We start from the raw sequence: 27476 nt of genomic DNA on the forward strand, positions 1-27476 counted from the left end.
GGGGGGTCCCAGGTAGAAACTACAGGTGGGTAATCGCACGAAGGAAACTTTATTTGCAGCAAATGAGATCGTGGGGAAAATCTTCCAAAGTCATGACTCCCTGAACGAGGGTGAGTAGGTTTCTTTTATTTAGAATGAACATTTAGATGGGGAGCCATGTTGCATGCACAGGCGAGCAGAAGGTCAACGCCTGTTCCTTAAGGAAACATGCCCATACGTACATTGTATGTTACGTAAATGAGGCTGAGGCTCATTGGGTGGAGATTTTAGTATCATGAGGAGGTAAAGGTAACTGTAGGCCACGCCAGGGTCCATCTGCACAGGTGTGAGTCAGGGTAGGTGTTAAGCTTAAACTGGTCTGGGTGGTCTGGGCCACCAGAGCTCCTGTCCAGGCAGTTGTTACTGCTTGGGGTTGTTTCAGTTTCCATCACAGGATATTTTGCCCTGCAGGTCTTTTGCCTGAGTTAAGAGATAAGCTGGAAATAAGTCATACAGAGAAAGATACCATATGTTTTCACCCTTATGTGGATCCTGAGAAACTTAACAGAAGACCATGGGGGAAGGGGAGAAAAAAAAAAGAGAGAGGGAGGGAGGCAAACCATAAGAGACTCTTAAAAACAGAATAAACTGAGGGTTGATGGGGGGTGGGAGGGAGGAGAGGGTGGGTGGGTGATGGGCATTGAGGAGGGCACCTGTTGGGATGAACACTGGGTGTTGTATGGAAACCAATTTGACAATAAATTTCGTATTAAAAATAAAGAAAGAGTTTAAGGAAGAATGTGGGACAAAGGTCAGTGGAACCAAGCAGGTGAGCAGTAAAGGTCAGCTCTTGGGGTCTAGCTGGTGACAGTCTCAGAACTCAGAGGTGGAAATAGGCCAGGCAGAGATACGGGGGGTGGGGGAGATAAAGTTTAGCCTCAAACTTCCTGCCCAGAACAAGGCCCTTTTCAGAAGGGCAGTGGACTGGGAATCAGGAGGCCGGAATTCCAGGCTGAGTGACCTTGGACAGGTTATTTCTCGCAGACATCAGTTTCCTCACACACAAAGTGTAGGTGGAAAACTGCCGTGCTGGTTAAACAAAAATGGTAGGAACATCCATTCTTGGAAATACTGTGTAGTTGTTAGAACGAGGAAAGCCCTCATGAACCGATACGGAGAGATCTCCAAGATGGATTCAGTGAAAGAGAAAGGGCGGAATAGTGAATAGTGTGTACCTGAAGTGTAAAGAGGGGACGAGGACAAAAACATACGTGTCTCTGCATGAAGGAGCTCCAGAAGGAGCTGAGCGACCACGGGTGGTTCGTGTTGGGGGAGGGCCGGGAGATGGGGGCTCGGGAGGGAGCCTCTTCATATGGATGTGGATGTTGTTTCACTTATTAATGATGAGATCGAATTACTCATTTTTTTAAAGAAAAAAAAAATGAAAGAAAACCTCAGCCTCTGTCTTTATGGAGTCACAAGTGAAAGCAGGGCTGCAGACACACACTCTCATCTATCCGTCTTAGCATTCCAATGATGCCAGGGGTCCCCAGGGCACAGGAGGAAAATCCCCAGCTTCCTTCCAAGGCCCACTGTAGTATGGCTTAGTCAGGAAGTTCCTTCTTAGGTCTGACTTCATTGCCTCCTGATGAGACAGCTAGCACTGCCTCCCTAGTTCCATGTAGCTATGAATACGAATCCCCAGCTCCCCCTGGGTAAATCTCAGCCCTACATTCTCTCCCCCTGAGAACTTGGAATGGTTTGCGATTACTCGGTGGGTGACAGGCCCACTGGTCCTTGTAACCAGCCTGGGAAGGTGAGATACAATGGGAAGAAAAGAGAGGCCGGAGAGAAGCTTGCTGCCCTACTTCTCCTCATTCTCTCCTGTGCACAGTCGTCTCCCCTTGTGTTCACCTGCCCCGTGTCTTCCCCCTGCCACACACACACACACACACACACACACACACACACACACACACACAGAAGAGCAACTCTGGATCTCCTTCCTAGGCCCTTCCTTCATGGCCTCATCCTCTCCCTGGTCCTCCCAGGTGAGTGCCCACGCCTGCTGTCACCATGACGACCATTCACCACAAGCAGATGCTGCAGGAGCACGTGTCCATGGAGTTCTCCAGCTCCACCACCCACGTGCAGACCTTCTCCCAGACAACCAGGATCGTGGGAGGCAAGTAGAGTGGATGGGAGCAGAAATCGGGAAAGGGCAGCCTTTCTTTCTCCACATCCAGCCTCTGGGCGGCAACGGGGTGAGGGGCGGGGGTGGGCACTCAGCCGTTATGAGTTCTGGGCCCCTCGGGAGCCTAATATACAAAGGACAACCCTCTCCTAACCTGTGCTTCTAATCTGTACTTTGATAAAGCTTCAGCCAGTGGGATGCTTACCCATAGATCCGATCTCCAGGAAAACAGCTTAGGAAAGTCAGTCACATGCATGTGTGTGAGTGATTGATGAACTTAATTGCTTGAGGAGATCAGAGCCCGAAGCAAATGGATGTATCTCTGATGGCAGAATTTCAGACATGGGGGAAGCTAGGGAAGTAGCTACCTTATCTAGATGTGAGTAATGCTGACCCTGCTCCACTTCAGAAATAGGAGATTTAGAGCTGCCAGTGGAGAGGATGAAGACATAAACAAGTGACCTAAGCTTCCAGGCTCTCAACCCTTGGGGACCGGACTTGGGGGAAAACAGATCTAAGGGAAAGCTGAGAAATGGTCTCAGAGCAGAACAGATTGTTTCAGTCATGTCTCTAGTGAAAAGAGATTAAAAGATGGCCAGAGGCCAAAGTATCCAATATCCCCTCCCAGTCACTGCCCCCTCCCTCAAAGTCCTGGAGGGACAGAGTCCCTCAAAGTCCTCGTGCACAGAGGTCAGGGCCAGATGAACACTCTATCCCAACCCCTCCTGGTCAGTGAGGCCAGGCAAGTGGAACAGCTGGGCTCAAGACCAGAAGTTGCAAACTTACGTGATGATAGCAGTGATTCTCAACCCCGGCTTAGTGTAGCGGGGAGCAAGGAAGGGGAATGAAAAAAAAATAGTGATACATAAGTCTCACCCAGCTGCTAAATCAGGTGTATGGGTGTGTGTGTGTGTGTGTGTGTGTGTGTGTGTGTGTGTCTGTTTTTCAAGCTCTCCAGAGATTCTAGCATGTAGCCAGAGTTTAAAACCACTGGCCAGCAGTGTCCAGGCACGGAATATAAATGCAGAAAAAAAGACCGAAGTGAACTGCCGAGGACATCCCCCACCTCAAGGGGCAGCCGCGATTCACTGCCCCCGATCGTTGCCATATGGGGGGTATGAGCTCCATATTGAGAATCCAGAAATGTGAATTTTTATGTGAAATCTCTCATTTTTTAGATGTAGGGCTATTTTTTGTTTGACCATTGTAGACATTAAACATCTGCAGGTTATGGGCAGCCTGCACCCTGCTTGTTTGACCCTTCTGATGGCTACTTAAAAGTGCGTCGGAACACGTTTTTCTCATCTCAGTCCTTCAGGCCAGTGGGGATAATAAAAGCACCTACTTTGCTGGAGTATTGTGAGGATTAAATAACATAACCTCCGAACTGTGTTTAGCACGGTTCCTGACAAAAGGAACGCGCTCTGTGAATCAGAGAAATTGTTTTTAACTGTCAGCTCACTAGCCACCAAGACGGTCTGTAGTTTATACTGAAAAAACTTTTCATTTTCCAAACATAAAATGACATTACTGCATTGAATATGCTCTCTCAGATAAGGTGATTCCCACCCATAGCCCCTCTGGGCTGGGAATGTTTCCTGTCCCTCGCTCAAGAATCACTGCTGCTCCCATAGCAATGAATGCTAAACCGCAGAAGGGCTAGGGGAAGGCAGGCAGCAGAATTCAACTAAGCCACCGGGCCCCTCTTAAGGCTGCTGGGGGACTAGGATTTCCAGGAGAGAAGCCCAAGAGGCCAAGAAACCCCCATCAAAATAAATCTCCTTTTTAAAAAAGAAAAAGGTTGGGAAAAAAGAAAAAGAAAAAGAAAACAATTGGGACCCGGTAACGTGGCCCGATAAACGTGATTGACCAGAGGCCTGGAAGAGGAGGTCGCTCCCCCTGGTGGCTGAAACGTGCCATAACACAACGACCGACTGACGAAAGGTCCTCCTTTTCTGGCCAAAGTCCCCGCGCGGCCCTAAAATGCTCCACCGTCCCCTCAAGAAAAGGTCAATCCTCCAGTCTCGGGCCCATTCTGACCTCTCGCCTGTCACCACAGAGGAAGTCGTGACAAGGAAGTCCTCGAGCACTGTAGAGTTCTTCAGCTTGGTGACTCGGAATACTGACATCCCTGCAGGCGAGAGCGTCCCCGAGTTTGTGGAGAAGCCTCACCCGGTCACCGCGCCCGAGGGTGTGTCGCTCCCCGTGTGTCCCCAAGCCCCTGGCTGCTTTCTGTTCTTCTCCCGGTGCCCCAATCAGCACCACGACCCCACTGTCCCCCAGTAATGCAAACACTGGTGGCCCCAGGCCCAGGGGCGCTCCCCTGCCGGGGTGGACATGAGACCCCTGGGAGGAGGCAGGGTCCCAAGGTCCGACCTGGAGGCTAAGAGGTGAACTTGTGTCCCGTGCCCACTGCAGGGGATAAAGCTGTGTTCCGAGCCCGGGTGCAGGGGAACCCCAAACCCAACATCTCCTGGAAAAGAGAGAGCGGCATCCCCATCAAGGAGTCGGCCAAGATGTTCTATGACAGCATCAACAAGGAGCACGTGCTGAAGGTGCGGGGACCCGAGCCAGAGAGCCAGTTAGGCCGAGGCCAGAGGCAGGGACCCCAGGGCATGCCGCCGGCCCCATCACGGACAAGAGAGCCACAACTGAACGAACCAAGAAGGGCCATGGGGAAAGAAGCTGTCATTGCCCTAGAGGAGGGGCAGGATAAGAGAGGCCGAATCAGGAGCTGGGGCGTTGCTAGAGTGGGCAGGAGACCAAAATTAGGGGTGAGGCGAAGCAGAGCTAGGGCAAAGCCAAGGAGGGGCAGGAGACCCATCTCTTCCAGAAGGTGAGAGAGCCAAAAGGGAAGGGAGGCCAAGGCTATGGGCGTGGCTAGAAGGGGACGTGGCCGTAGTGGGTGGAACCAGGTTAAATCGGGGTGGCCAGGCACCAAGGGAGGAACTGATCCTAGCGAAGGGGTGAAGGTCAGGGTTCCTGGGCTCTTCAGGGGACACTTCTAGAAGACTCTGGCCAAGGGCTGATCATCCTTAGATCTAACCGGCTTCTGCAACCTCTGGTTCCAGACCCTTGAGGAAAAGGAGAGATGGGTCATGGGGAAACGTGTCCCAATTGGTCCTGCGAGGACATACCATTGTGAAGGGCAAAAAGCCTCCCCTCTCCCCACCATACAGAACGTTCCTTCTCCCAGTGGCCCCATTACTGGACCCTTAGCCCCACATAGTACACACAGGCTGCCCCAAGGTCCCCCTACTGGCCACCCCTGACACAAATTCTTTCATTCTGAGACCCCACTGGGCTGTGAGTGCCATGTTGCAGATACCACCATTCACCGGTTTCCTCAGCCTAATTCACCGGTTTCCTCAGGCTCAGTCCGGCACCTGTACCAAGGAGTAAATATGTGTTAAAGGAAGGAACACTCAGCCTAGTGGCAGAAACTGCACACAGTTACAACTCAGAGGAAATCCCTGTCGTCTAGCTCACAGCCAAGAGGGAGAATCCTGTGAAGAATCAGGCTACAAACACACACACTCACACTGATGGCTACCTGGAACCTCCACATCATAGAGGCTGCTCAGTCCTCCACACATATACCCACACTCAGTCCCACTCCCCCTCCCCCCCAAAAATGCCCTCCTTTCCCTCCTCACAGAAAGTCTCCCTGGGGTCCTCCTCACTCCCCCACTAATGGCTTGACTCTGATCCAGCTGGAGCCACTGACCTCCGATGACTCTGACAACTACAAGTGCATTGCAAGCAATGACCATGCAGATGCCATCTACACTGTGTCCTTGCTGGTGACAGAAGGTGAGCCAGCTCCCTCTTCCTGGTCTTTCTTCGTAGGGATCAGACTCCTCTGCCTGACCCTGTCCCCTTTTCTGTCTTCAGGTCATGAAAAAATGGATTTCAAAAAGATGTTGAAGAAGAGGTGAGGCTGGGAGGCTCCTCTCCCCAGGGTACTGTCCCTCCACCCTCCAGGCCAGAACTTCTCAAAGGCCTTTGGGGCCCTGAGTTAATGGCCCAGGCTCCAAGAACCCATGAATTAGGGAAGGGAATCTCAAGGTTAGGAGGGCCTCCCTCTGCCTTCAGAGGGAGGTGCTGAGCCCATGCTTGGTACCCACCCCCTCCCAGGGGACTCCCTGCTCCCAAGAAGAAGCAGAAGAAGGGGATAGGTGAGAAAGAGATGCTGGAGATTTTGTCCAAGGTACCCAAGAAGGACTTTGAGAAGGTCTGCATGGAGTATGGTTTCACTGATTTCCGGGGGCTGCTCAAGAAGCTCAAAGAGATGAAGAAAGTGGAGGTGGAGGTCAGTGACCATAGAGGGGCAGGGGTCTGCAGGCAGGGGTCTGGGTCTCTCCGAAAGTGCTGGTGCCTGTGTGTCTCCCAGTGGCAAGGTCTCTCCACCCTGTCCACACATGCTCAAAGGCAAGAGCAAGAAAGGATCTCTACTTCTCTCCCCACTACCCCCAAATGTGTTTGCATAGACTTTGGAGTAGGATAGACCTGGGTTCAAGTCCCAGTTCTACTGCCTTATTAACTGTGTGAACTGCCCCTCAGTTTCTCATTTGCAAAATGAAATTTCTACTTTCCTCTTTCATATGTTTTTGTGTTGTCATCATGCATTCACTCAACCGACTCACAATTATTGAGCATCTACACTGGAAATAGAGGACTTAGGTAATGGGTCCAGGTACATGGTGACTATTCCATGAATGGAGTTCCTTTCTCATGGTCCATGGTGACTATTCCATGAATGGAGTTCCTTTCTCATGGTCCATGGTGACTATTCCATGAATGGAGTTCCTTTCTCATGGTCCATGGTGACTATTCCATGAATGGAGTTCCTTTCTCATGGTCCATGGTGACTATTCCATGAATGGAGTTCCTTTCTCATGGTCCATCATATCTGTCTGCCCCTAAATCTTGCAGGCAGGCAGTGACAGGAGGTTGGGGGAGGCACAGCTGTCCAATCAGCCTAGTCATTTCTCCCCAAAACTTTAAGGAGCTCCTCCAGAATTGGGTTAACAGACTGGGCAGGCCCCAGATGTCCCTGACACCCGCCATTTTATTATCACAATCTCACAGACCATCCGGATTCTGAAGCCCCTGGAAGACATAGAGACCAAGATTGACACCACTGTGGTCTTTGACTGCATCATGGAGCTGAAGGACCCCAATGTCAAGATGATATGGATGAAGGTGGGGAGGGGACACCTCGGCAGGGCTTGCCCTTGCAATATCATTTCCTCTCTGCACCTCCTCCCTTCACAGACACTCTCATTATCTGTCAACCAGGTCCCTCTTCTATTCCAGCAAGAGGATGATGCCTCCTGGGATGACTGAAACTGACTGGGAGCTGGGCTCTATTCTTAGCTGTTTCATCACTTTGCTATTTGATTTGAGATACTTACTTTCCTTTCTCCATGCCTCAGTCTACCCATCTGAAAAGGATGAGTTAGGTAGTCCTGAAGATAACATTAAGAGTTCAGGTCTCAAGGGAGGCAGGGACCCAGGGTCCCGCTTAGCTAGATGATGTGGCTAAAGAGATCTCGGGGGCCTCTGGTGTGTCTGAGGATCTTAGAGAGGCAGACATCGTACCCTCCAGCTCAGGCTGGCCTTGGGGAATGGGGACCTCTGGAAGCCTCCTCCTAAACTCCTCCCTCAGCTTTTCTACCCATTTCATGAGACAGGATAATGAGCCACTGAGGATCCAGTACTCCCTAGGCAAGTATGATGCGAAGCAGATAGGCACCAAGTACATGCTGGTTATTACCAATGTGAACATGAACGACGCAGGAACCTACAGCCTGTCCGTGGGTGACAAGAAGATGAGAGCAGAGCTCACAGTGCTGGGTATGAATGTGGGCATGAGGGGGAACAAGGAGGATGCAGTCAGATCAGGGGAGGAATTGCCAGGGATGTGGGAGAGAGGACGGTGGGGCCATGCAGGAGAGGACTGCATGGGGATGGACATTAACGGAGGAGGGAGACATGGGGCACAAGGGAGAGAATGAGACAGTAAGTGCCATGGGGCAGTGTAGCATCATGGTTAAGTACACAGTCTCCAGAGTTAGACTGCTGGGGTTCAGATCCCAGCTTCTGTCGCTTAGAAGCTTGTGATTTGGGACAAGTTATTTCACTTCTGCTTGCCTCAGTTTCCCCATATGTAAAATGAGAAATCATAGTAAAATCTATCTATATGGGAATTAGATGCATCCTATGTGCACACTGGCTGGAAGAGTGCCTGGCACATATCTGAAACTACATAGGTACCTTTTAAAATTGCTGTGTTAACGTTACTGGGGAGGAGACCATATGACCATCATGGGAGGGGACTCCAGGATTCACAAGCAGACCAAAAGGAAGGATGCTTTCCCCAGTTGTGGGCTACAGGAGGCCAGTGACCCCTGAGTCTTCATGTCCCCTCCGTCACCCCACCCCTCAGGAGGGACCAGGGCTGCAGCCCAACGACTGCCCCTCCAACTCTTCCACAGATGAGCCGCTGAAGTTCTTGGGAGAGATGACACCAATGAAGGTGACAGAGCGCCAGACAGCTGTTTTTGAGATCCGCCTCTCCAAGAAAGTGCCCAACTTTGTGTGGAAGTTCAATGGGAAGGAGCTGAAGAGGGATGAAAAGTATGAAATCACAGTGTCTGAGGATGGTCTGACCCACACACTTAAAATTAAGGATGCCAGACTCAGCGATGCCGGCGAGTTCTCTGCTGAGGCGGGGGACCTGGTACAGAAAGCCCAGCTCACTATTGACCGTGAGTGGTTGGGCCAGAGCTTGAGGGGTGGGCCTCATGCCACAGCCACCTCCATGCGGGCAGTCATCCATCTATCCACCCATCCACCCATCCATCCATCCATCCATCCATCCATCCATCTCTCCTTGCAAAGCCCTGTGATGGGTTCTAGAAAGACAGAGGGTTCTCTCCTCCACTAACTCCTAGTGTAGTGGGGGAGGCACCAAATGGACTTGGAACATAAGTTCTTAAGCAAGGAGTCAAGACTGGGGTCTTATTACCAGCTGGGAGATCATGGGTCAGGAAATTATTAGCCTTTCCGGCTCTAACCTTATGTGTTATAGCACATCACTGTTAACCACTTGCATTCCTACATTAGAATTCGTTTGGAGAGTTACACGTGAGGCATGTCACACATGGGAACCGCACTTGACTCCTGTAACGTGGAATCATCATGGCTGTGGTGATGGGAGACACAGAGGCTGTGGGCACCCAAAGAAGGAGCACCACTTAGTGATGTCAGAAAGGATGTGATGAGGTGATGGCCAAGTTTTACCAAGAACCAAAAGGAGTTCATATTTCAGCAAATGGGGATGAAGACAGGAAATTCTCAGCAGAGGGAACAGCAGGTGTATAAAGGCCCAGACACCAGAAAGACAATGCAATTATGGCTGGAGTTCCAAAGGGCCACTAGAGATACTGACTGCAGTGCTGTGAGGGGGTAAACTGTTATCCCATTTTACATATGAAGAAACTGAGACTCAGAGAGTGAATGCATTGCATACAGTCAGCAAGTAAGGGGCAGAGCTGGGACTCTCTCTGCCGGTTACCTCTGTGGGTCACGTGTTGCACACAAACACATTCAATGCCACAAGTCCCTGTGTTTCTGGGACCAAAAAGAGGAGTAGGGCAGCATGTAGCTGCAGAAAGGGATGTAGGGGGTTGGATGCAGATCCCAGTCTATCTGTCCACAGGCATCCCCATCAAGTTTGTGAGAACCCTAAAGAACGTACGTGTGAAAGAGAGGAGCCGTGCATGCCTTGAGTGTGAGCTGACCTCCAAGGACGTGACGTTGTACTGGAAGAAGGATGGGCAGCTGCTGGAGCGCAGCACCAAGTACAGCATGAGCCATGAGGGCAAGCGAGCAGAGCTGGTCATTGAGGACGCACAGCTCAGTGACAGTGGCGAGTACACCGTGGTGGCCATGCAGGACGGAGACCCCACTGAATACTACAGTACTGCCTTGGTCACCGTGGAGGGTACGTGCTCACCCTGTCAGCTCCCACTGACCAATCCCCCCAGTCCTGGCGGTTCCCTGCCATGGACACTGATCAGCCCCCTACTGACTCCAGCCTCCTCAAATCATGGTCAGTTTCTACTTCCCAGTCTAATCACCCCCATCTACCAAATTCTGACCCTCTCTGACCTCCCAGGCCCTGAACATCTTTACCTCCTAGACCCTGGTCATACCCCATGTCTGGAACCCTATCCAAAATCCCTTGACTTTATCCATCCTTCACTTCCAGACTCTGACCATCCCCAGCAGCCCTGATCATCCGATCCTCCTTGACCTTGACCAGCCCCTGCTCACTAATCCTGATCGGTCCCCACTGACCCTGACCACCCTCAACTCCTAAAAACCCTGGGCATCCCACAGTCTAGCATAACCCCAACTAACCATCCCAACTCCTCTACCCATCTACATTCCCACCATCTATTCTCCTTCTTCAACTGAGCATCTCAAGTCCCCAGTGACCATCTTCCGATGAGCAGGCCCCCATTACCCATTTCCCAATGCTAATTGGACTTTTCCCCAACCTCCCACCTACTTGCTCCAGTTCCCTCCCTGACCATTCTCCTATCGCCCATTGACCATTTCCAAATCTCCTGCTCATCATAAATTATTTTGACAGACATGGCACCCCAGCCCCTTCCCATGGCCATCACCACCAGCCATTTTCACGTGAGTTCCTTTCACCCAGCACCTACTCCCTTTCTCCCCCAGAGCGTCTGGCCACGGTGAAGAGCGGGATGTCCGACGTGCATGCGGCCACCGGGAGCCCAGCTGAACTGTGCGTGGTGCTGAACGACGAGAAGGTGGAGGGTGTGTGGCTGAAGGATGGCAAGGAGGTCCGAGGCAAGGGCTAGAGAAGAGGGCCAAGGAGGAAGGGGTGGACTGGCCATACATTCGAACTCATGGCCGCCCCTTGCCCCTCGCCCCCCCAGATCACGGACTTGCCCGGCGTGCAGATCGTGAAGCAGGGTGCAGTGCACAAGCTCATCTTCCCCAATATGGGCCCGGAGCACGAGGGCAAGTACACCTTCCGGGCCAAGGGCGCAGAGAGCGAGGCCTCCGTATTCATTGCAGGTAAGGTCGCTGCCCTCAGTAGGCAAGACTCAACCCCTCCGGGCCAGCCCACGTGCTCAGGGCTCCTCCCCCACCCCCATGGGATCTCCTCCACCCCTCATCGCCCCACCCCCCACTCCTTCCGGGCGAGCCTGCCCTACCGCCGCCCCCCCCCCCCCCCCCGCAGATCCACCTACCATCGACCCGTTGGTGCTGGAGGCGCTGGCCGCGCACCCCGTGACTGTGAAGGTGGGCCACACGGCAAACATCAAGGTGCCCTTCCGGGCGAAGCCACTGCCCAAAGTGACGTGGTACAAGGACGGCATGGAGGTGACAGAAGAGGAACGTGTGTCCATGGAGCGCGGGGAAGACCAGGCGCTGCTCACCATCTCCAACTGCGTGCGTGAGGACAGTGGCCTCGTTCTGCTCAAGCTCAAGAATGACTACGGCACAGCCACAGCCACTCTGCACCTCAGCGTGCTGGGTGAGGGCTGGCCCCCCGCTGGGCTGAGCTGAGGTCATCTGCTGCTCTGTGCTCAGGGCGGGAGGCAGGCTGGGGATGGCAGCTGGAGTTGGCGGTTGAGAATGGCATCTGAGTGCTGGCTTTGCACCAGAAGCCCGCTTTCTAAGTTCCTCACTAGGTGGCCTTGGGCAAGCGGATGAACCTATTGAAGCCTCCGTTTCTCATTTGCCATGCGGTGATTTGGGGCTGGTTTTGGTTTTTGTTGTTGTGTCAGGAGTTTTGTTTTTAGTATCTATTTCAAGTGAATTTAAAGCACATAGCAGGGCGCACAGCACATAGCAGACCTTCCAGTGTTACTGACTTGGAGATGAGGACATGGTTGGAAATAAGGTAGAAATGAAGTGAAAGAGGGGCATTTAGGGATAGAAGCGGGGTTGGTGCGGGAGTTTTGGGGTTGGAAGTGACATGAAGTGAGGGTGGGTGAATGGGGTTGAGGACAAAATGAAGCTGGAAAGATGGAATCGGGTAGGAATGGGGTTGGGGATGGGTTGGAATACAAGAGATGAGGAGCTGACCTTAGTGAGCTCCTGGTCAACATGCAACACACACACACACACACACACACACACACACACACACGCCCATGCCATCAAGCTGTGGAGTGAGAAGGTTTGGGTTTTGACTCAATTCAGCAGCATGACTGAACCCCTCTTCTGTGTTCTCGGCTCTGAGGATACAGGGATGGAAGTATTCCAGCTGTTTCTCAACCCAAAAGGGATGAAAACTGGCCAACGTGTAATAACATAAGATAAACTATAATATCACAAAGCACTGGAGTTCTGGAAGCTGCGAGGAGGGGGAGATCTTGTGTGGAAGGGGACAAGGGGTGAATCAGCTGAGACAGGGGCTCCCCAGGTCCCCAGTCCACCTATTCCTAGGCAAGTGAGAGTCTCAGGTGGCCAAAGATCAAACCCTTTGGGCAAGTCTTACAAGGAGGCACAGCGAACACAGAGAAGGGTGAGGGAAATCTATGCCCCAGTTTGGTGGACCTCTGGCAAGTGGGATAAAGCCTTCCTGGTCCCTGTTGTGATGCTCTCTTCTGTCCTCAGACCGTCCGAAACCTCCCCAGGGCCGGGTGGAATTTCTGGAACTCTCGGGTAATTGTGTGCACATGAAGTGGAAGGCCCCCAAAGACAATGGTGGGCGGCCTGTGACCCAGTTCATAGTGGAACGGAGGATGGTCGGCAAGAAGTCCTGGATTAAGATAGGCGAAGTGGACAGCAAACTCACGAAATTTGCCACCAACAAGGTAGAAGAGGGAAAAGCCTACCAGTTTCGTATCCTGGCGGTTAATTCAGAAGGAGTGAGCGACCCTCTGGAAACAGATGAAGTGTTTGCAGGAAATCCCATTGGTCAGTGAGATAGCCCTGTGCTTAGTGGGAAACTCAAGGGTCGGGATGGAGGCCTTCGGCCAGTGAGGGAGGCTAGTCTGTGGGGAATTCTGTGGGGTCATCTCTGTGGCTATCCGATGAGACAGATGGAATCCAGAGTATGAGCAGAACATTATCTTGGGTAGGAATTCTCTACTTTTCCCAGTCAGATCACATGCACAAGACACCCCCCGTGTGTATGTCCAGAACTGCATTCAATTGCAGGGAAATGACTCCACTTGTTTCTCCATTCCAGAAATCACCCCAAATTCAAGTGAGAGTAGTGTTACTTTAGAGATAACCTTGAATCTGTTCTAACTTTTCCCCCAAAGAAGCCCCTTGACAACATGGGTATTTGAATTATGAAAGATAATTAACCTCTGGCAACACCCCTCCCAACTAGTCTCCATGTGTCCATGTGTCAAGACAGTACATTAGGAACTGTGGCTTTGGGGATGACAAGGGTCGAAAGAACCAAGTTGGCGATTCTCAATCTGGGCTCCACAGAATCACCTGATGTCTTTAAAAACATGCTCATGCCTGGCTTCCACTCCCCAGGCCAATTACATTAAACTCTCTGGAGGTAAAACCCAGACATTAGTTAAGAATCATTGGTTTAAGGTGTTTTGTTTTGTTTTGTTTTGTTTTTTTAAGGAGGGAGCCAGAGATCAACATGGGGTGGGAAATGTCTACATGCTCCCCCTCCTAACCTCTGCCCTCTGTCTCCCACAGAGCCCCCTGGTCTTGCCTCCCAGCCTCAAGTGACTGATGTAACCAAAGACAGCATGACCATCACATGGAATGCCCCTACCCAGGATGGGGGAGCCCCAGTGCTCGGCTACATTGTGGAGCGGAGGAAGAAAGGCAGTAGCCTCTGGGTGCCGGTCAACAAGGACCCCATCCAAGGTGAGGTCCTAGGGAGAGAGGCCCAGGAGGACCAAGAGAGGCTCTGCTGGGTGGACCTGTGTACTTCTACTGCCCTGAACATACTCTGTTCCCCAACTCCTTTGAGGATTTTCATAGCATCCCGCCACCCCCTAATCCATGCCCTCTCACCCTATGGTCTCCCATCTCATGGACCCCCTGGCCTCAGGACCCCTCAAACTCCCATTTCAGATACCAAGTGCACTGTGGATGGTCTCCTGGAAGACACAGAATATGAATTCCGAGTTATAGCTGTGAATAAGGCAGGCCCTGGACAGCCCAGTATGGCATCCAACTCAGTGGTAGCCAAGGACCCCGTCAGTGAGTATGGGGTGCCAAACCCCAGCACGTAGTAGAATTATCTGATGCAAGGTAGACAGCTGACTTCTTCTCTGGGAAAGCCTAACAGGATGACCCCTCCACACAGTCTCCACTCTGTGGGAGCTGCCAGCCTAATAGAGGGACAGGATTCACACATAAGAGAAAACCAACAAATAAAGATTGGGCAGGGTGGGAAAAAAGTTATCAAACTTTGAGCATTTCTGGTTAGGCGAGGTGATAGAGGCAGGTCTGAGGATTGGGTAGGGGGATAGTATAGTGTGGATGGTCGGGAGGGGGCTGAGTTTGGGAGATGAGATGGGGGTACCGCACACAAATGGAGGCGGTGGAGATGGTTGGGCTAAATTAGGGCGGAGTTTAGAACACAAGGAAACTGATGGGGTGCCTGGGTGGCTCCGTCAGTTGAGTGACTGACTCTCGGTTTGGGCTCGGGTCATGATCTCACGGTTCATGAGTTCGAGCCCCGCGTGGGGTCCCACGGCTGACAGCGCGGGGCCTGTTTGGGATTCTCTCTCTCTGCCTCCCCCCTGCTCTCGCTGTCTCTGTCTCTCTCAAAATAAATAACCTTAAAAAAAATAGAATAGAAGGAAATTGAGGCTGTAGGGTATGTTGAATTTGGAGGGTAGTGACTTCAAGGGTGAAAGTGTTGAGCCGGCGAGAGAATTGAACTTGGAGGTTGTTGAGTGCGCAAGGTTGGCCTTGAAGGTGTGAACTGGGTGTCAGAGGAAGAAGTGCTGACAGCTAGGTTTTAGGGGTACCGGGTGTGGGAAGGGGCACGGGGATGAGTACGGATGAGTTGGGAGGCCGACTCGATGTCTCTGCCACCCAGAGCCCCCAGGCCTGGTGCAGGGTCTGCACGTGTCTGATTCCTCCAACTCCAGTATCTCCCTGGCCTGGCGGGAGCCTGCAGAGGGAGACCCACCTTCTGGCTACATCCTTGAGATGCGGGCTGAAGACACTAAGGAGTGGTCCAAGTGCACAAAGATCCCCATCTCAGGCACCTGCTACACAGTGGGAGGCCTCACCGAGAGGCAGAAATACTTCTTCCGAATCCGGGCTGTGAATGAGGCTGGGGTTGGGGAGCCTGTGGAACTGGATGAGGGGGTTCGTGCCATGCCACCACCAGGTGAGGACGCAGAGAGAGCTGGGGTTTAGGCCTCAACATCCCAGCTCCATACCTTCTTCCCTAGGACCTCATCCCACAGGGGAAAACTGGGTGATGCTATGGGCAAGAAGTCGTCCATACTTGTGCCTGGACAGAGCCAGGCGTGACCCGCCCCCACCAAAAAAACCCCACTCATTGTATGCTAAATAGTATCTACTGTGTGCCAAGAGGGGTGTTGGAAATACAGAAACAACTAAGACACAGGACCTGCCCTAGAGTCCTACATACTAATAGGGGAAGACAGACGAGGGACAAATAAATGCTTCACAGTGTTGGGGCTGCTAATGGTCTGTATGGGCTCTAACAAGAGCATGGAGGAGAGGTTGGGAAAGGCTCTGGATGGGGAGGTTTAAAGCTGAGTCTTCCAGAGAGAGAGAGGTCCACGGCCCCACCTTGGTCTCTTCCCTCTCAGCTGCCCCCAAGTTTGACCTCAGTGCCCGACTGAAGAGTCACATGGTGGTTCGTGCTGGGACAGCCCTCTGCATCCATGCTGCCTTCTCTGTGAGTTGTTCCAGATCCTGGCCCCCAGATGCCCACCAAGATGGCTGCTGTAGCTATCAGAGTCTCTGTCTCGGCCCCTCGCCAGAACCCTGGCACTAGAGCCTGGCAGGAGACTTCTCAACAGTGGGAGCCCCAAATATCACCTGGGTGACCCCAGTGCCATCTCCTGTCACCACACAGGGCTCACCACCACCTAACGTGATCTGGCAGAAAGACGGCATCCCCACCAAGGGCAGGGAAACCATCACCAAGGGCAAAAACCATTCTCAGTTCCTCATCAACAGCACCAAGCGCTCTGATTCAGGGGTGTACCGCATCTTGCTCCAGAATGAGTTTGGAGAGGCATCCTATGACATCCACGTGCGTGTGGCAGGTATGACAGTAGGCAGAGGCCTTGGGGAGGTATCCTTGCACACACTCCAAAATATAACTCCCCACTGCTGCTCGAGTTCCTATCACTGCCAAGCCAGGCCTTAAGGTAGTGAAGTCTTGTCTGGCACCACAAAACAAGACTTTATTGGCCTTTGCCTTAATGGGGAGGTTTCTTTCCGCTTTTTCTCAATGCCCTGAAGCCCTAGAGGCATTGAACTAGGACCAAATCCTTGTTTCAGTTTCCACACGCATATCTGATGAGCTTTGAGGCATTTGCAGAGGATGGATGGCAGAGAGAGAGCAGAAAATGAGTGGGAATCAGGAGGGATAGATGGAAATAAGTCCATTAATAATTGCAGTGGCCTCATAGTAGTGAGGGCTAGAAGCTTTATAATAAAGCCTTAAACTCCCAAGGGATGAAGGGATAAACTTTTATTGAATAGTTACTATGTGCCAAGCACTTTACTCAGCATTTCTGTGATAGTTATTGTAAGCCCTATTCTGCAAACGAGGAAACAGGTCTCAAAAAAAGATAAGTAACTTGCCCAAGTTCACAGGGCTGGTAAATGGCAGAGCTATGCCTCAGAAATAGTTCTTTCTGACTCCAAAAAATACCAGCGGCCTGAGACTCAAAGAAGGGACATTCCCCGTCTCATCTTACATGGGGCTTGGCAGGTGGCTGTGGTGGGGCATAATTCTTCAGGCCCCCAAGGGTGGCTGTTGGACCTTGTGGTTGTTCCAGATTTTCCGCGGCCGCCCACAAACCTACAGTTGTTTGAGGAGGTCCCCAACACAGTGACTCTGACCTGGAACCACAGCCCTGACGTGCAGGAGGATAGTGAGGCCCACTATGTCATCATGAAGCGGGATGCCAGCAGCCCCACCTGGTTCACAGCAGCGGAGCGCGTCTTCAGCAACAAGTACACGGTGACTGGGTTACTCCCTGGCAGGAAGTACTACTTCCGAGTAGTGGCCCGGAACGAAATTGGTGACAGTGACCCACTCGACTCCAAGGATACCTGGCTCATCGTCAAGGACAAGAGTGAGTCAGGAAACTCCGGGGTTTGGGTTATATCCCTGATGGCAGGGATGACATGGGGATTGCCAGGGGTACCCGGGGTTTGAGGTAAAATCTGAGAACCACTGAGGCAGAAAAGGCTAACGTCAGGGATGCTGGGAAGAGAAGTAGTGATCCAGAAGCCTAGAGGAGGAACTACCTTGTACGTACTCTGAGGGGGTGGAGGTGGGGGGCGCCCTTGGGGGTGGGGATGACAGTGGAGGTGGGGGTGCCCTTGGGGACGGGGATGACAGGGGCGGGCTGGCTGTTTAGAGCTGAGACGTGGTCCCCTGAGCCAATGGGTCACGGGGATGAGGGCTGGGGATGATGTCCAGGAACCCTGGAGGGAAGGGGCTAGGGGTGGGGATAGCGTCAGGAAACTGGAAATGAAGAGCTAAATGGAGACTAGCAGAGACCACGGAGGCTGACCTGATGCTGGAAAAGCTCGGATGGGAGTGAACAGCTCGGTCAGGAAGCTGGCAGCTGGAAAGAAGTTAGGACCCCTGGGTCTGGAAAAGCGTGAAATCCCACGCCCTGGGTTTTGATAGTGGAGCCCTGGAATGACAAGGGAGTGGGAGGGTGGCCAAATGGAACCTCGGGTGCTGGCGTAAGGTGGGGGCCCCAAAGTTGAGAGCGCGTGGGAATGTAGCCCGGGCCAGGGGGGGCTCCGGGGAGCCTTTGAGCTCTCAGCGGGTGGGCATCGGCCGGGGTCCCAGGCGCGCTCACAGCCCACCGCGTCCCGCCCGCGCAGTCGAGGACCTGAGCGCCAAGCTGAAGCCGTATGAGCAGAAGGACTGGCGCCACGCACCGCGCTTCCTGATCCCGCTCAAGCCGCACACGGTGCTGCGCGGCCAGGACTGCACCATGACGTGCGCCTTCCTTGGGAACCCGCGGCCCACGGTGACCCTCTACAAGGGCGACGTCAACATCACGGCCAACTCCAAGTTCTGGTACAACTCCACCAGCGGGGTGTGCACGATCGTCATCCCCACCTGCACACTCAAGGACAGCGGGGAGTACAGCGTGCTGGTGGAGAACGAGCTGGGCAAGGACCGCAGCAGCTGCGCGCTCACGGTCTACGGTGAGGGCACCCGCAGAGCCCGCCTGGGGGCGGGGAGGCGGCCCTGCGTCCCATCTGGGCCAGAGGCGCAAGATGGCCATCTTGTGGTGCATTTTTTCATTTACTCTGCCAACAGGTGGTGTAAACATTTCACCAACGGGCCGTACTCGGTGCCTCTCCCCCATCCTCTCGATGTCATTTGTTACATGTCTGGAGCCTCCAGGCTTGGGAGTTTGCAATCCCTCGGTAGACTGTAGTTTGCAACCCTTAGTGGGCCTAGACTTGCCTTTGAAAAAGATACTGGTGATCGGGCCTAACCCAGACTGGCCAGGCACAATCTCCGTGGCGGGGTTCTGGAAGGAATTTTTATGTTTACGAGATTTTACAAGTGATTCTGATGTGCGACCAAGATTGAAAGCTCCTGGTGTAGGATAAGGACAGGTGGGAAGCACCGGGAGGACGGAACCTAGTGGAGACCCTTCCTCTGCACAGGTGTGCCACACCTCTACCCAACGTGTGTACGTGCAGGGGAAGTGTTTTCTCTTCCTACACACTCTTTTCACAACCACACAGCTAGTAGCAGGACTTCTCCCAATGCAGAGCTGACCTGCCCTGCTCCCTTTTACTTAAACTCCCTAACTCTCCCATGATCTTCTGGAGGAAACCCCAAGCAGCAAGGCTCCCCGCACTGTCTCCCCTGTCCCCCACATCTACTTTTCCGGCCTCATCCTCTGCCGCTCCCTGAACTCTCCGCGGTGGTCCTCTGGTGTCCTGCTGTAAGTCCCGTTCCTCGGGGAAAGACCACATCCTGTCGCTCTGTCTCTCAAGTACTCGGCTAGGTATCTGGCCCTGAGATGATGCCTCCAGGGCGGCTGCTGAACTGTGTGACAGAACTGGGCCAGGGAAGGCACTGTGGGAGACATCCAGCTTTCATTCCACAGCTAGAGAAATCCCTGACAGCTTAATTCTGGTTGTAAGCACGTGGGCCCACGGCCCTGGCTCCACCACCGTCCAGCCATGTGACCTTGGCAAACCACTCTGAGCCTGTTTTCTCATCTACTTCTTGGGGGCTGTCTTGAGGCTTAAATGAGATAGCGCACAGAAGTGACTGGCACAATGCCTGGCAAATATTGAGTTCTGAATAACTGGCAGCTCTCGGCCCCACACGCCCAGCTGACCTTGGGAGACGGGGGCCTTAACTGCAAGTCCAATAATTTGAAGTTTCCCTTCCCCCTAGCAACACTGACAAATACTTGCTTTGCTCTTTCAGACAAGGATGACAAGTCAATTCTGGCGTCAGTCACCGAGAGTCTGCAGAAGAAGTCCAAGCACCTTATGTGATCTCCGGCCCAGCCCAGGCATCAGGAGGATGTTGTTATAGGTGGTTTCTGGGCCTATCCTGTGTGTGTCCCCAGTGACGGCGGCCCAGTTCGCTCCCTGGTGCTTGTCAGTGAAGTCATGGGACAATAAACTGACTAAGCTCACCCCTGCCTGTTCCTGAGGTTGGCATGGAGCAGGGACCAAGGATATGGGCTTGGGAGTGGATGGGGATACAGAGGACACGCACCCCCAGAGCTTAGTCCAAACCCACCCGCATTGGGGGTGACCAGCCGCTTTTTGACTGGGCCTTGGCTTGCCTTCCCCTCCTCTGCAGCGACATTGCACCCTCCCCTCCCCTCAGGGCAGGGGAGGACGCATCTTATAGGCTTCATTCTTCTCCCTATCCTCCCCCCTTCACCCCCCCCCCCCCCAGCACTTCTTCACCAGGTAGATCTGCCCTCAAGAGTTCTGGGGTTTGAAGGGATCAGGGCCTTGCTTCTTTAGTGTCTAGAGTTCCTGGTATTTGGGAATTAATGCTTCTCAAAGCTAGAAACGATTGGTCATCCAGCTCACTAGGTCTCATACTTAGGTTTTACTGCAGAATCTTCCCCATTAAAAAAAAATTGTAAGAAACTACTGGACTCCAAACAAGGATGGGGGGGTGGGGGGTTGTCTCTGGGCCACTCTCTTCTACTTATCCTTTTCCTGTCTCCCACCAGGTATCTCTGTAAAAATCCTAGTCTGAAAATCACTAATTCACCCACCACCCAGACAGGGCTGAACCTTCTCTATCCTGTCCCCACGACTCTACAACCCTTTTACTAATGGCATATTCACCACCACCCAGGGCTTTCCTCTCTGCTTCTGGGTCAGAGCATTGCCCATTAAGATGCAAATGCCCCTGGAACAGGGTGACACATTATTTTGCCAGAGCTTCCCATCTAAAGTACAAATCAGCTAATCTAATCTTACTCCTCCCCACTGTTTAATGGAGCCCAGAGTTCAAGGAGAGAGGAAACACTTGAAGGGAATCTGGATCATTTTGGAACAGGCAGTAGGTCTGGGAGGAGGCGGGCAGCAGTAGAGGGCACTGGGTCACTAAGAGTCAGCAAAGGTGCTAGGTGTCCGTGCACAGGGGAATGCATCAAAGACAAAATCGGATGGTGGCAAATACTGCCCATCCCCCACCCTCCTGAATTATATCCACACCCATACACGTGACCAGGGAAGGGAGACCCACTCCAGCAGGCACCATGTCACCAGAGCCAGGGAGCCAGCCTGGCGCCAAGATGCACTGGCCAGCACTGTGACCCAGGCTGTAAGGACATCCAGGGCCCCTGGCACCATGCCCCCACCCCTTTCTCTCCAGGACAGGCACACGCCACACAAGCAGACAAGCAGAGCAGCCAGTGGCCCTTGGTTTTTATTTTTTTCACATGAACAGCAAAGGATGGCGTTGTCCCATCCTTGCTCCTTTTGCATTGAATGTGCCTTAGGTCTTATGACCCTAGAATGTCATTGGAGCCCTCTCCTCTTGCTCCCAGTGCAGAAGGGGCAGAGAAGAAAGCACTGATGGTGGTGGGATGGGGTCCCAGCTCTCTAAGCCAGGCTCAGCACCCCCTCAGCAACTCCCTGAGGCCTTCTCCCTATAAGACTTAGACAGCAGGACAGAGACAGATGGCACAGAAAGACCCAGACAGTCTGGGAGACAGACCACACACACACACAAATTCACACGCACAGACACACATACAGGCTGGCCCCTTCCTTTGGTATAGTTCACCCTAACCCTGGGGATAGGGTCTAAAGGTGGCAGTGGTGGTGGTGGGCCTGAGCTCTGGACTGGCCTCTGAGAGAGATGGGGCCAACTTGAATCATTGGTAGCCCAAGCTCCTAGGCCAGTGAAGTCCCCAGTCTTCCCTACCTGGGCAGACACCCCTTCACCTTCCCACCCACCACTTAGAAATGGAGATAGTTCAAGTAACAAGGATAGATGAGGGAAAGGAAGATTCCATTCTCATCCAGTCTTCTCACCTAGGGGCCTGTGAAACAGGTTTCAAGCCCTGGGTTTGGGTCATCTCAGGTCAGGTTTTTCCCCTCTTCACTCGACTCTTGTGCAGATCAGAAAGAATGGGAGTGGGGTGAGTCAGACTCTTCCATCTAGAAGCGGGGGGAGGTCAAGACGCTGAGCACCATTGCCCTCTGGAGGGGCTTTGACGGCCCCTATGGGGTTAGAGGTGGGGAGATGTCTAATTCTGGCTCCAGCAAGGAGAATTAGGCTGGCTCTTTTTAACTGTAAGCATTGTTCTGGAACACCAACTTTGCTAGAGAGATCCTTTTCCTGCTTACCCCCCTTCAAATGTGTACATTTCCCAAGTGGTATCTACTGCCCCAGGTCAGTCCTGCAGCCATCCTGACTCAGTTCTTGCAGGTTCTGGACCCCTCCCCCAGGAGGAGAGAGGGGTAACCACACCCTGGCTTCTCAATTGGCCTTGCTCAGTCTGTAGTCTTCCACTGGCTCCCGGCTCTCAACAGCTGACAAGGCGATGAGCATCTGGGCAGCATAGTAGGTGGACATGATGAGTGCCCGCGAGTAGGGCACAGGGAAGCAGAACTTGTTGAGGGCGATGGTCAGGTCTGAGATGATAAAGAGCAGTGCACCACTGCCTGCTGCCAGCTCAGTCCAGCGCCAGGCTGCCCCAACCAGCCGTAGTCCTGCCATAGCCCGCCAGCCCATGAAACTGATAAGGGCCACATAGACCCCCACCAGGTAGGTGAAGGCACCTGAGAGGCCTGGGTAGAGAAGAGCATAGCACAGGCCCGACAGCACTGCCATCACCAGACCTGTCCGAAGAGCCAGTGGCCGCATGCCAAAGGCCGAGGCGTAGAGCATGTGGGTCACGGCAAACATCAGCAGACCTGGGAGTGAGAGGGGATGAGGGGATGCTGAGGGCAGGCTCGGATGAGTAATGAGGAACATGGGGTGGGGGGGGGAGGGGAGTGCTTGGGATAACCCAGGAACTTTGTTTGGGGAGTATCAGGGGTGGGAAGAAATCCACAAAGGTAAAGATACCACCCCCTCCCCTGAGGAACTCCAGAGCCGATCACCAGATCCTCTGTCAGGCAATCCTCCAATAAGGGTCCCACGGTCTTTGGCCTCACAACCCCTCAGATGCCCCATATTCTTGTTCAAAAGCTCCCTCTCCCAAATCCTTGGCCACCTAAGACCCTCTAGCACCCAGCCCCAGGATTCCTCCCAAACAGCTACTGTGGCAACTGACCGTGCACAAAGTAGCCCTGGTCTTGCCAGATGAGGAAGGCATCACCAAGAGCGGAGAAGACGAGCCCCACAAAGATGCGGGTGGCACTGGGGTGGGTCAGCAGGAATCCTAGGCCATGGGCCAGAAGGAAGAGCCAGAGGCAGAAGATGGGCAGGCACTTGATGAGGGCGCTGACCCACGATGGGCTGGACGAGGGCAGCCAGAGCACAAAATACACGCAGGTGGCCTTGAAGAAGGGCACCAGCTTGGGTCCCTCACTCTTCACCTGGAGGACATAGGACAAGGGCAGCACTCAACACTTACGAGCTCAGAAGATCACAAAGGTGTTCGGAGCCAGCACCCTCAGCCCAGACGTATACCCCAGAGCCAGGCCCACCTTCCAAGTAGGGAGGGTTGACATGCAGAAATTCAGTCTGGCCTGTCCCAACTAGCCAGCAGAGTGTGAACATGCCCATCATCACCCTGAGGCTTAATTGATTAGGAAGGGGAGGGGCTCCGCTTTCCTGCTGCCCACATCCACTCTTGGCCCTAGGGCAGGACCAGAATGGTCACTCACTGAGCAGAAAACAGGTCTTGGGACAAAGTCCCCTCCCGCAGGCCAATGCTTCTCCTTTCCTGGCCCCTCCCTGTCCCTCCAAAACCCCTTTAACCCGTCTCTGCCACCATCAGCCACCAGCTGTCTGGAATGGAGTGAAGTCAGCAGGAAACCACAGAGACGCCACAACTAGCCACCTTGTGATCTTCAGTGGGGCCAGTGCACAGGCTTAGGGCCCTGGCAACACCGGGTGAGTGCCAGGAATGTGTGAGGGTGGGCACCTCAGCCCCCACAGGCTCTTTCCTTGGCCAGTCTGCTCCTCAGCCTCCACTCCAGCTGCCCCTAAAGGTACCAGCCTAAAGGTGCCAAGAAGGGCAAGGAGAGGAGATACGGATGCTGGCTAGAGAAGGATTTCAGGGATTGGGGAGTTGCAAGGGGTTGTCTGTCGGTCAGTCTCATTTCTCTGAGAACAAGAGCAACTCAAGAGCTCATCAGAAAGAGGCAGGAAGCGGGGGAGGAGTTCTCTTTCCAGCTTTTGCGCTGGAGCCAGCAGACTGGCTGGGAGGAGATGTGGAACTGAGAGGGGGGAAGTAACAGCAGCTGACTTGGCCTCAGACGGATCAGGGGGGAGGGCCACTAAAGAAAGGTGTGTCTAAGGCCACTGCAGGTACTCTCCAAGCTAGGGAGGGGGGCAGATATCCTCAATCTGTGACACCCTGAAGCTCCTTTGCTTGGGCTTCTGGTACAGGGTCTCTATGGATGGTTCAGAACGGTTGAGGTTCCCTGTATACCCACATTCTGCCCAAAATGATTGTGCCTCTGGCTGGGTGAGCTGTCCAGCACAAGGCTCTGGGAGCACACTGACTTCCAGACTGCCAGTTACCTGACGGCTGATCGGACTGTGATGAAGGAGGTTGGGAAGAGGCAGATGGGTAGGTCCAAGGTCCAAGCCTGCCCTTGCTCCGACGGGAGTGAGAGCAGGGAGAAAAGATGACTAAGTCCCTTCCTATGGAGATCTCCCCCCATCCAGGCTCGTCAGGGCAGGGGCATGGGCGGAGGAGGAGACTGAAGGAGATGGACGGCCACACAGTCCCCAGTTCTCCCCATCAACCACCAGCCTGCCCTTGGAAGCATCAAGGTCTGCTCCATACCCGTCCCCCAGCCCCATGTGTCCTATGAGGAGAAACAGGCAGTAGTAGCTGGCGAGACTTTGACAATCATAGAGAATCCAACACTAGAAGTGGAAGGGTGGAGAAAAGAGACAAACGTTCGAGTTGAGAAAGTCTGAATGGGAAGCAATGTCAAGAGAGAATGACCCCTCTTCCTCCAGCACATTACCAATGCTGCTTGGACTCAGGGACATCCCCTCCCCCGCCCCAGACTTGTTTATGAGATAAGGAACCGAGGGAAAAGATTTGGGCCAGGATTCCCAGGAGGGCCCAGTCACCCTCCTGCCCTCCCCGCCCTCTCCCACGCCTCCCTGTGGTCTGCCCACGCAGGACCGCCGGCCAGCTGCTGTCCTCTACCTCTTCCCGGCAACCAGCCCGCCGACCCGCGTCGGACACACAGACATCAACAAAGTCACGCTTCCGAGTCACATGCCCACTGTTTTCCTCCCTCCGGCGGGCGGGCAGGGGCTGCGTGGAGGAGGGGCGCCGCGGGTCCGGGGAGCGGTGGGTGGGGGGGGGCCTTGACAGCGCCCACCTCCCTCCCGGGGACGCCGACCGCCGCGAGATCCCTGCCCCTTCCACGGCCCCCGGCGGCCTGGCCTGCCGCAGCCCAGTCCCCAGGCCGGTGGGCGCCGGACACTGGCTCGCTCGCTCGCGCACTCACCACAGTGACTGGGGACACCATGGCGGCGGCGGCGGCGGCAGCGGCTAGCACTCCGCTCCGGGCTGCAGCGGCCAGGACGCGCCCGCGGCCAGGTGAGTAGGCGAAGACGTAACAAAGCCCGGGGTGACGGACAGTACCTCCCGCTCGCCGCCAGGCGCTGGGGTTTCTGTCTGCGATCCCCACGACGTCATAGCACCCACGGCCAATGAGCGGCCTGGAGTCGGGGGGCGGGGCGCTAGAGACCCCGCCCCTCTGGGAACCTGTGCCAGGGCATCCCAGAACGTGACCGTGACCCCCCCCCAGGCCCTGGACGAGGACCGAGCTTGACTGAGAGACAAACACATTCCTGTAGTGTACACGAGGCCACACACATCTCCTAACCCTGGGGATACAAGGCGATTCCCTCCTGTCTTTAAACATGCAGCACACACGGACATAGTTACGATTAGACCCACAACCTTCACTGTGTACCCACACACGTCTAAAGGACACACAATGGGCAGGGTACACACAATCTTCAAGCTGAAAAGAGGCACTCAAATAGGTACACAGCAGCCCATAGACTCGTGGTCCTAACATATATACAAACATGTACAGAATCACAATTACCTTTAGGCATCATACAAGTACTCAGACACAAACCCAGAAACCGCATTTGGACTCCCATCCCTCATGGTAAAAACAGGGACACATATACAGGCACGCAGCAGCCTCCGGAGCACCGATACTTAATTGCTCTTGGGCACACGCCTCTCATAGCTCAGAGAAGACAGTAACACGAGAACATACCAGAATGACTGACAGGCAGACCTGAGCATACTTACGGACCCGAAGGAGTATACTAACTTTCTCAAAAATCCAGCTTAAGCAAATTTAATGTCTGTATTGCACAGACTAAAGGTACACAGGCACATTTGGAACAAAGTCTCATCAGAATCATGGGAATTACATGGGTGGACAGGTATGCAAATGGACTGAAATCTAGTCCCAGTTTTGCCACTTGCATGCTGTGTGATTGGTAAATCACTTCCCCTCTCTGGCTTTGATTTCCTTATATATAAGATGAATGCATAATCTGTAAGATGAATGCATAATCTGTTGTGTAGGATGGGGACGAGCGGGCTGTTGGTGTCAGGAAATACAAGTCCAAGAGGCTTCCTGAAGACAGAGATTTCAGATACTTCTTAAAGTATGACCGGTGGTCTTTGATCTGCAGTAGGAGGGAAGTAGCTGTGTGCCAGGCTTTGGGGACTCGGGTTGGATGGGAGGGAATAAGCGGCCCTAATTAGCCCTAATTAGTAGCCAACAAGGAGTTTTAAACATCCTGGGATGACACTAAGGCCCTAGTGCTGGACCCCAACCTCATGCTGGGCCAGGAGAAGCCTATAGGCTACCTTCTGTGAGCCTCCCACAATGGGCCTCTTTTTCCTTTGGGAACCCTGCCCAGCTTTCCCCAAAGCCTGTGCTGACCTGACACCCACTTGGAGTGGGGAGGAGCCCTCTTTCAGTGATGGAATTGACAACCAGAGATTCAGAGCCAGGGGCAATAGGGTGAGAATCAAGACTTGAGATTGGGGGTCACCCACAGCCTTCCCCCATCCCCTCCAGGCCCCTTCTGCATAGAGCCTCAGTGGGCAGTGAACTCTGCCTGCCCTGCTTTATCCCCAGTCAGGGTCTGTGGGGAGACCTACCTTACCAGATGCGATGCTAGAATTGCTGCCCTGGGGACTTGGTGCTATGCGTGCGCGCACACACACACACACACACACACACACACACTCCTTCCTGCAGTGTCCTGCCTAGGAAAAAGATTGGATTGAGAGTTACCAATACTGTACTTAGTGCTAGTGATTTACTAGCTATGTAAATCTCTGTGACTCCCTAGCTGTGTAACTGGGCACATCACTCCATCTTTGGAGCCTGT

General features: G+C 53.5%; 2 protein-coding genes and 1 long non-coding RNA gene across 5 annotated transcripts; 1 reads left to right on the top strand and 2 right to left on the bottom strand.

Moving 5' to 3' along the window:
* The first annotated feature begins 1931 nt into the window (after positions 1 to 1931).
* Positions 1932 to 21180, top strand: IGSF22 (immunoglobulin superfamily member 22). The gene is made up of 22 exons (XM_078433303.2): positions 1932 to 2164; positions 4233 to 4364; positions 4592 to 4728; positions 5887 to 5986; positions 6068 to 6107; positions 6311 to 6485; positions 7265 to 7378; positions 7870 to 8032; positions 8674 to 8946; positions 9900 to 10184; positions 10931 to 11055; positions 11152 to 11293; positions 11460 to 11756; positions 12845 to 13147; positions 13898 to 14071; positions 14282 to 14410; positions 15258 to 15554; positions 16006 to 16094; positions 16275 to 16467; positions 17209 to 17508; positions 18275 to 18604; positions 19854 to 21180. Exons 1-22 carry the CDS (start codon positions 2056 to 2058, stop codon positions 19922 to 19924), a joined length of 3978 nt encoding a protein of 1325 aa, XP_078289429.2. The 5' UTR covers positions 1932 to 2055; the 3' UTR covers positions 19925 to 21180.
* Positions 5023 to 11580, bottom strand: LOC144612943 (uncharacterized). Its single transcript, XR_013550159.2, has 4 exons — positions 11470 to 11580; positions 10911 to 11069; positions 5447 to 5559; positions 5023 to 5247 (listed from the first exon to the last, which is right to left on the bottom strand). It is a non-coding gene; the product is annotated as an uncharacterized LOC144612943 (long non-coding RNA).
* Positions 21181 to 22199: 1019 nt separating the features above from the next.
* Positions 22200 to 25773, bottom strand: TMEM86A (transmembrane protein 86A). Of its 3 annotated transcripts, none has more exons than XM_078433301.2 (3): positions 25690 to 25773; positions 23185 to 23449; positions 22200 to 22822 (listed from the first exon to the last, which is right to left on the bottom strand). In XM_078433301.2, exons 1-3 carry the CDS (start codon positions 25741 to 25743, stop codon positions 22386 to 22388), a joined length of 756 nt encoding a protein of 251 aa, XP_078289427.1. In that variant the 5' UTR covers positions 25744 to 25773; the 3' UTR covers positions 22200 to 22385. The 3 variants fall into 3 exon arrangements, with proteins under 3 accessions (XP_078289427.1, XP_060462168.1, XP_078289428.1); XM_060606185.3 differs by lacking the exon at positions 25690 to 25773 and adding an exon at positions 25553 to 25679; XM_078433302.1 differs by lacking the exon at positions 25690 to 25773 and adding an exon at positions 23561 to 25206.
* Positions 25774 to 27476: the final 1703 nt, after the last annotated feature.

The sequence above is a fragment of the Panthera onca genome, chromosome D1 (assembly GCF_046562875.1).
Source record: "Panthera onca isolate mPanOnc1 chromosome D1, mPanOnc1 haplotype 2, whole genome shotgun sequence".
Classification (NCBI taxonomy): domain Eukaryota; kingdom Metazoa; phylum Chordata; class Mammalia; order Carnivora; family Felidae; genus Panthera; species Panthera onca.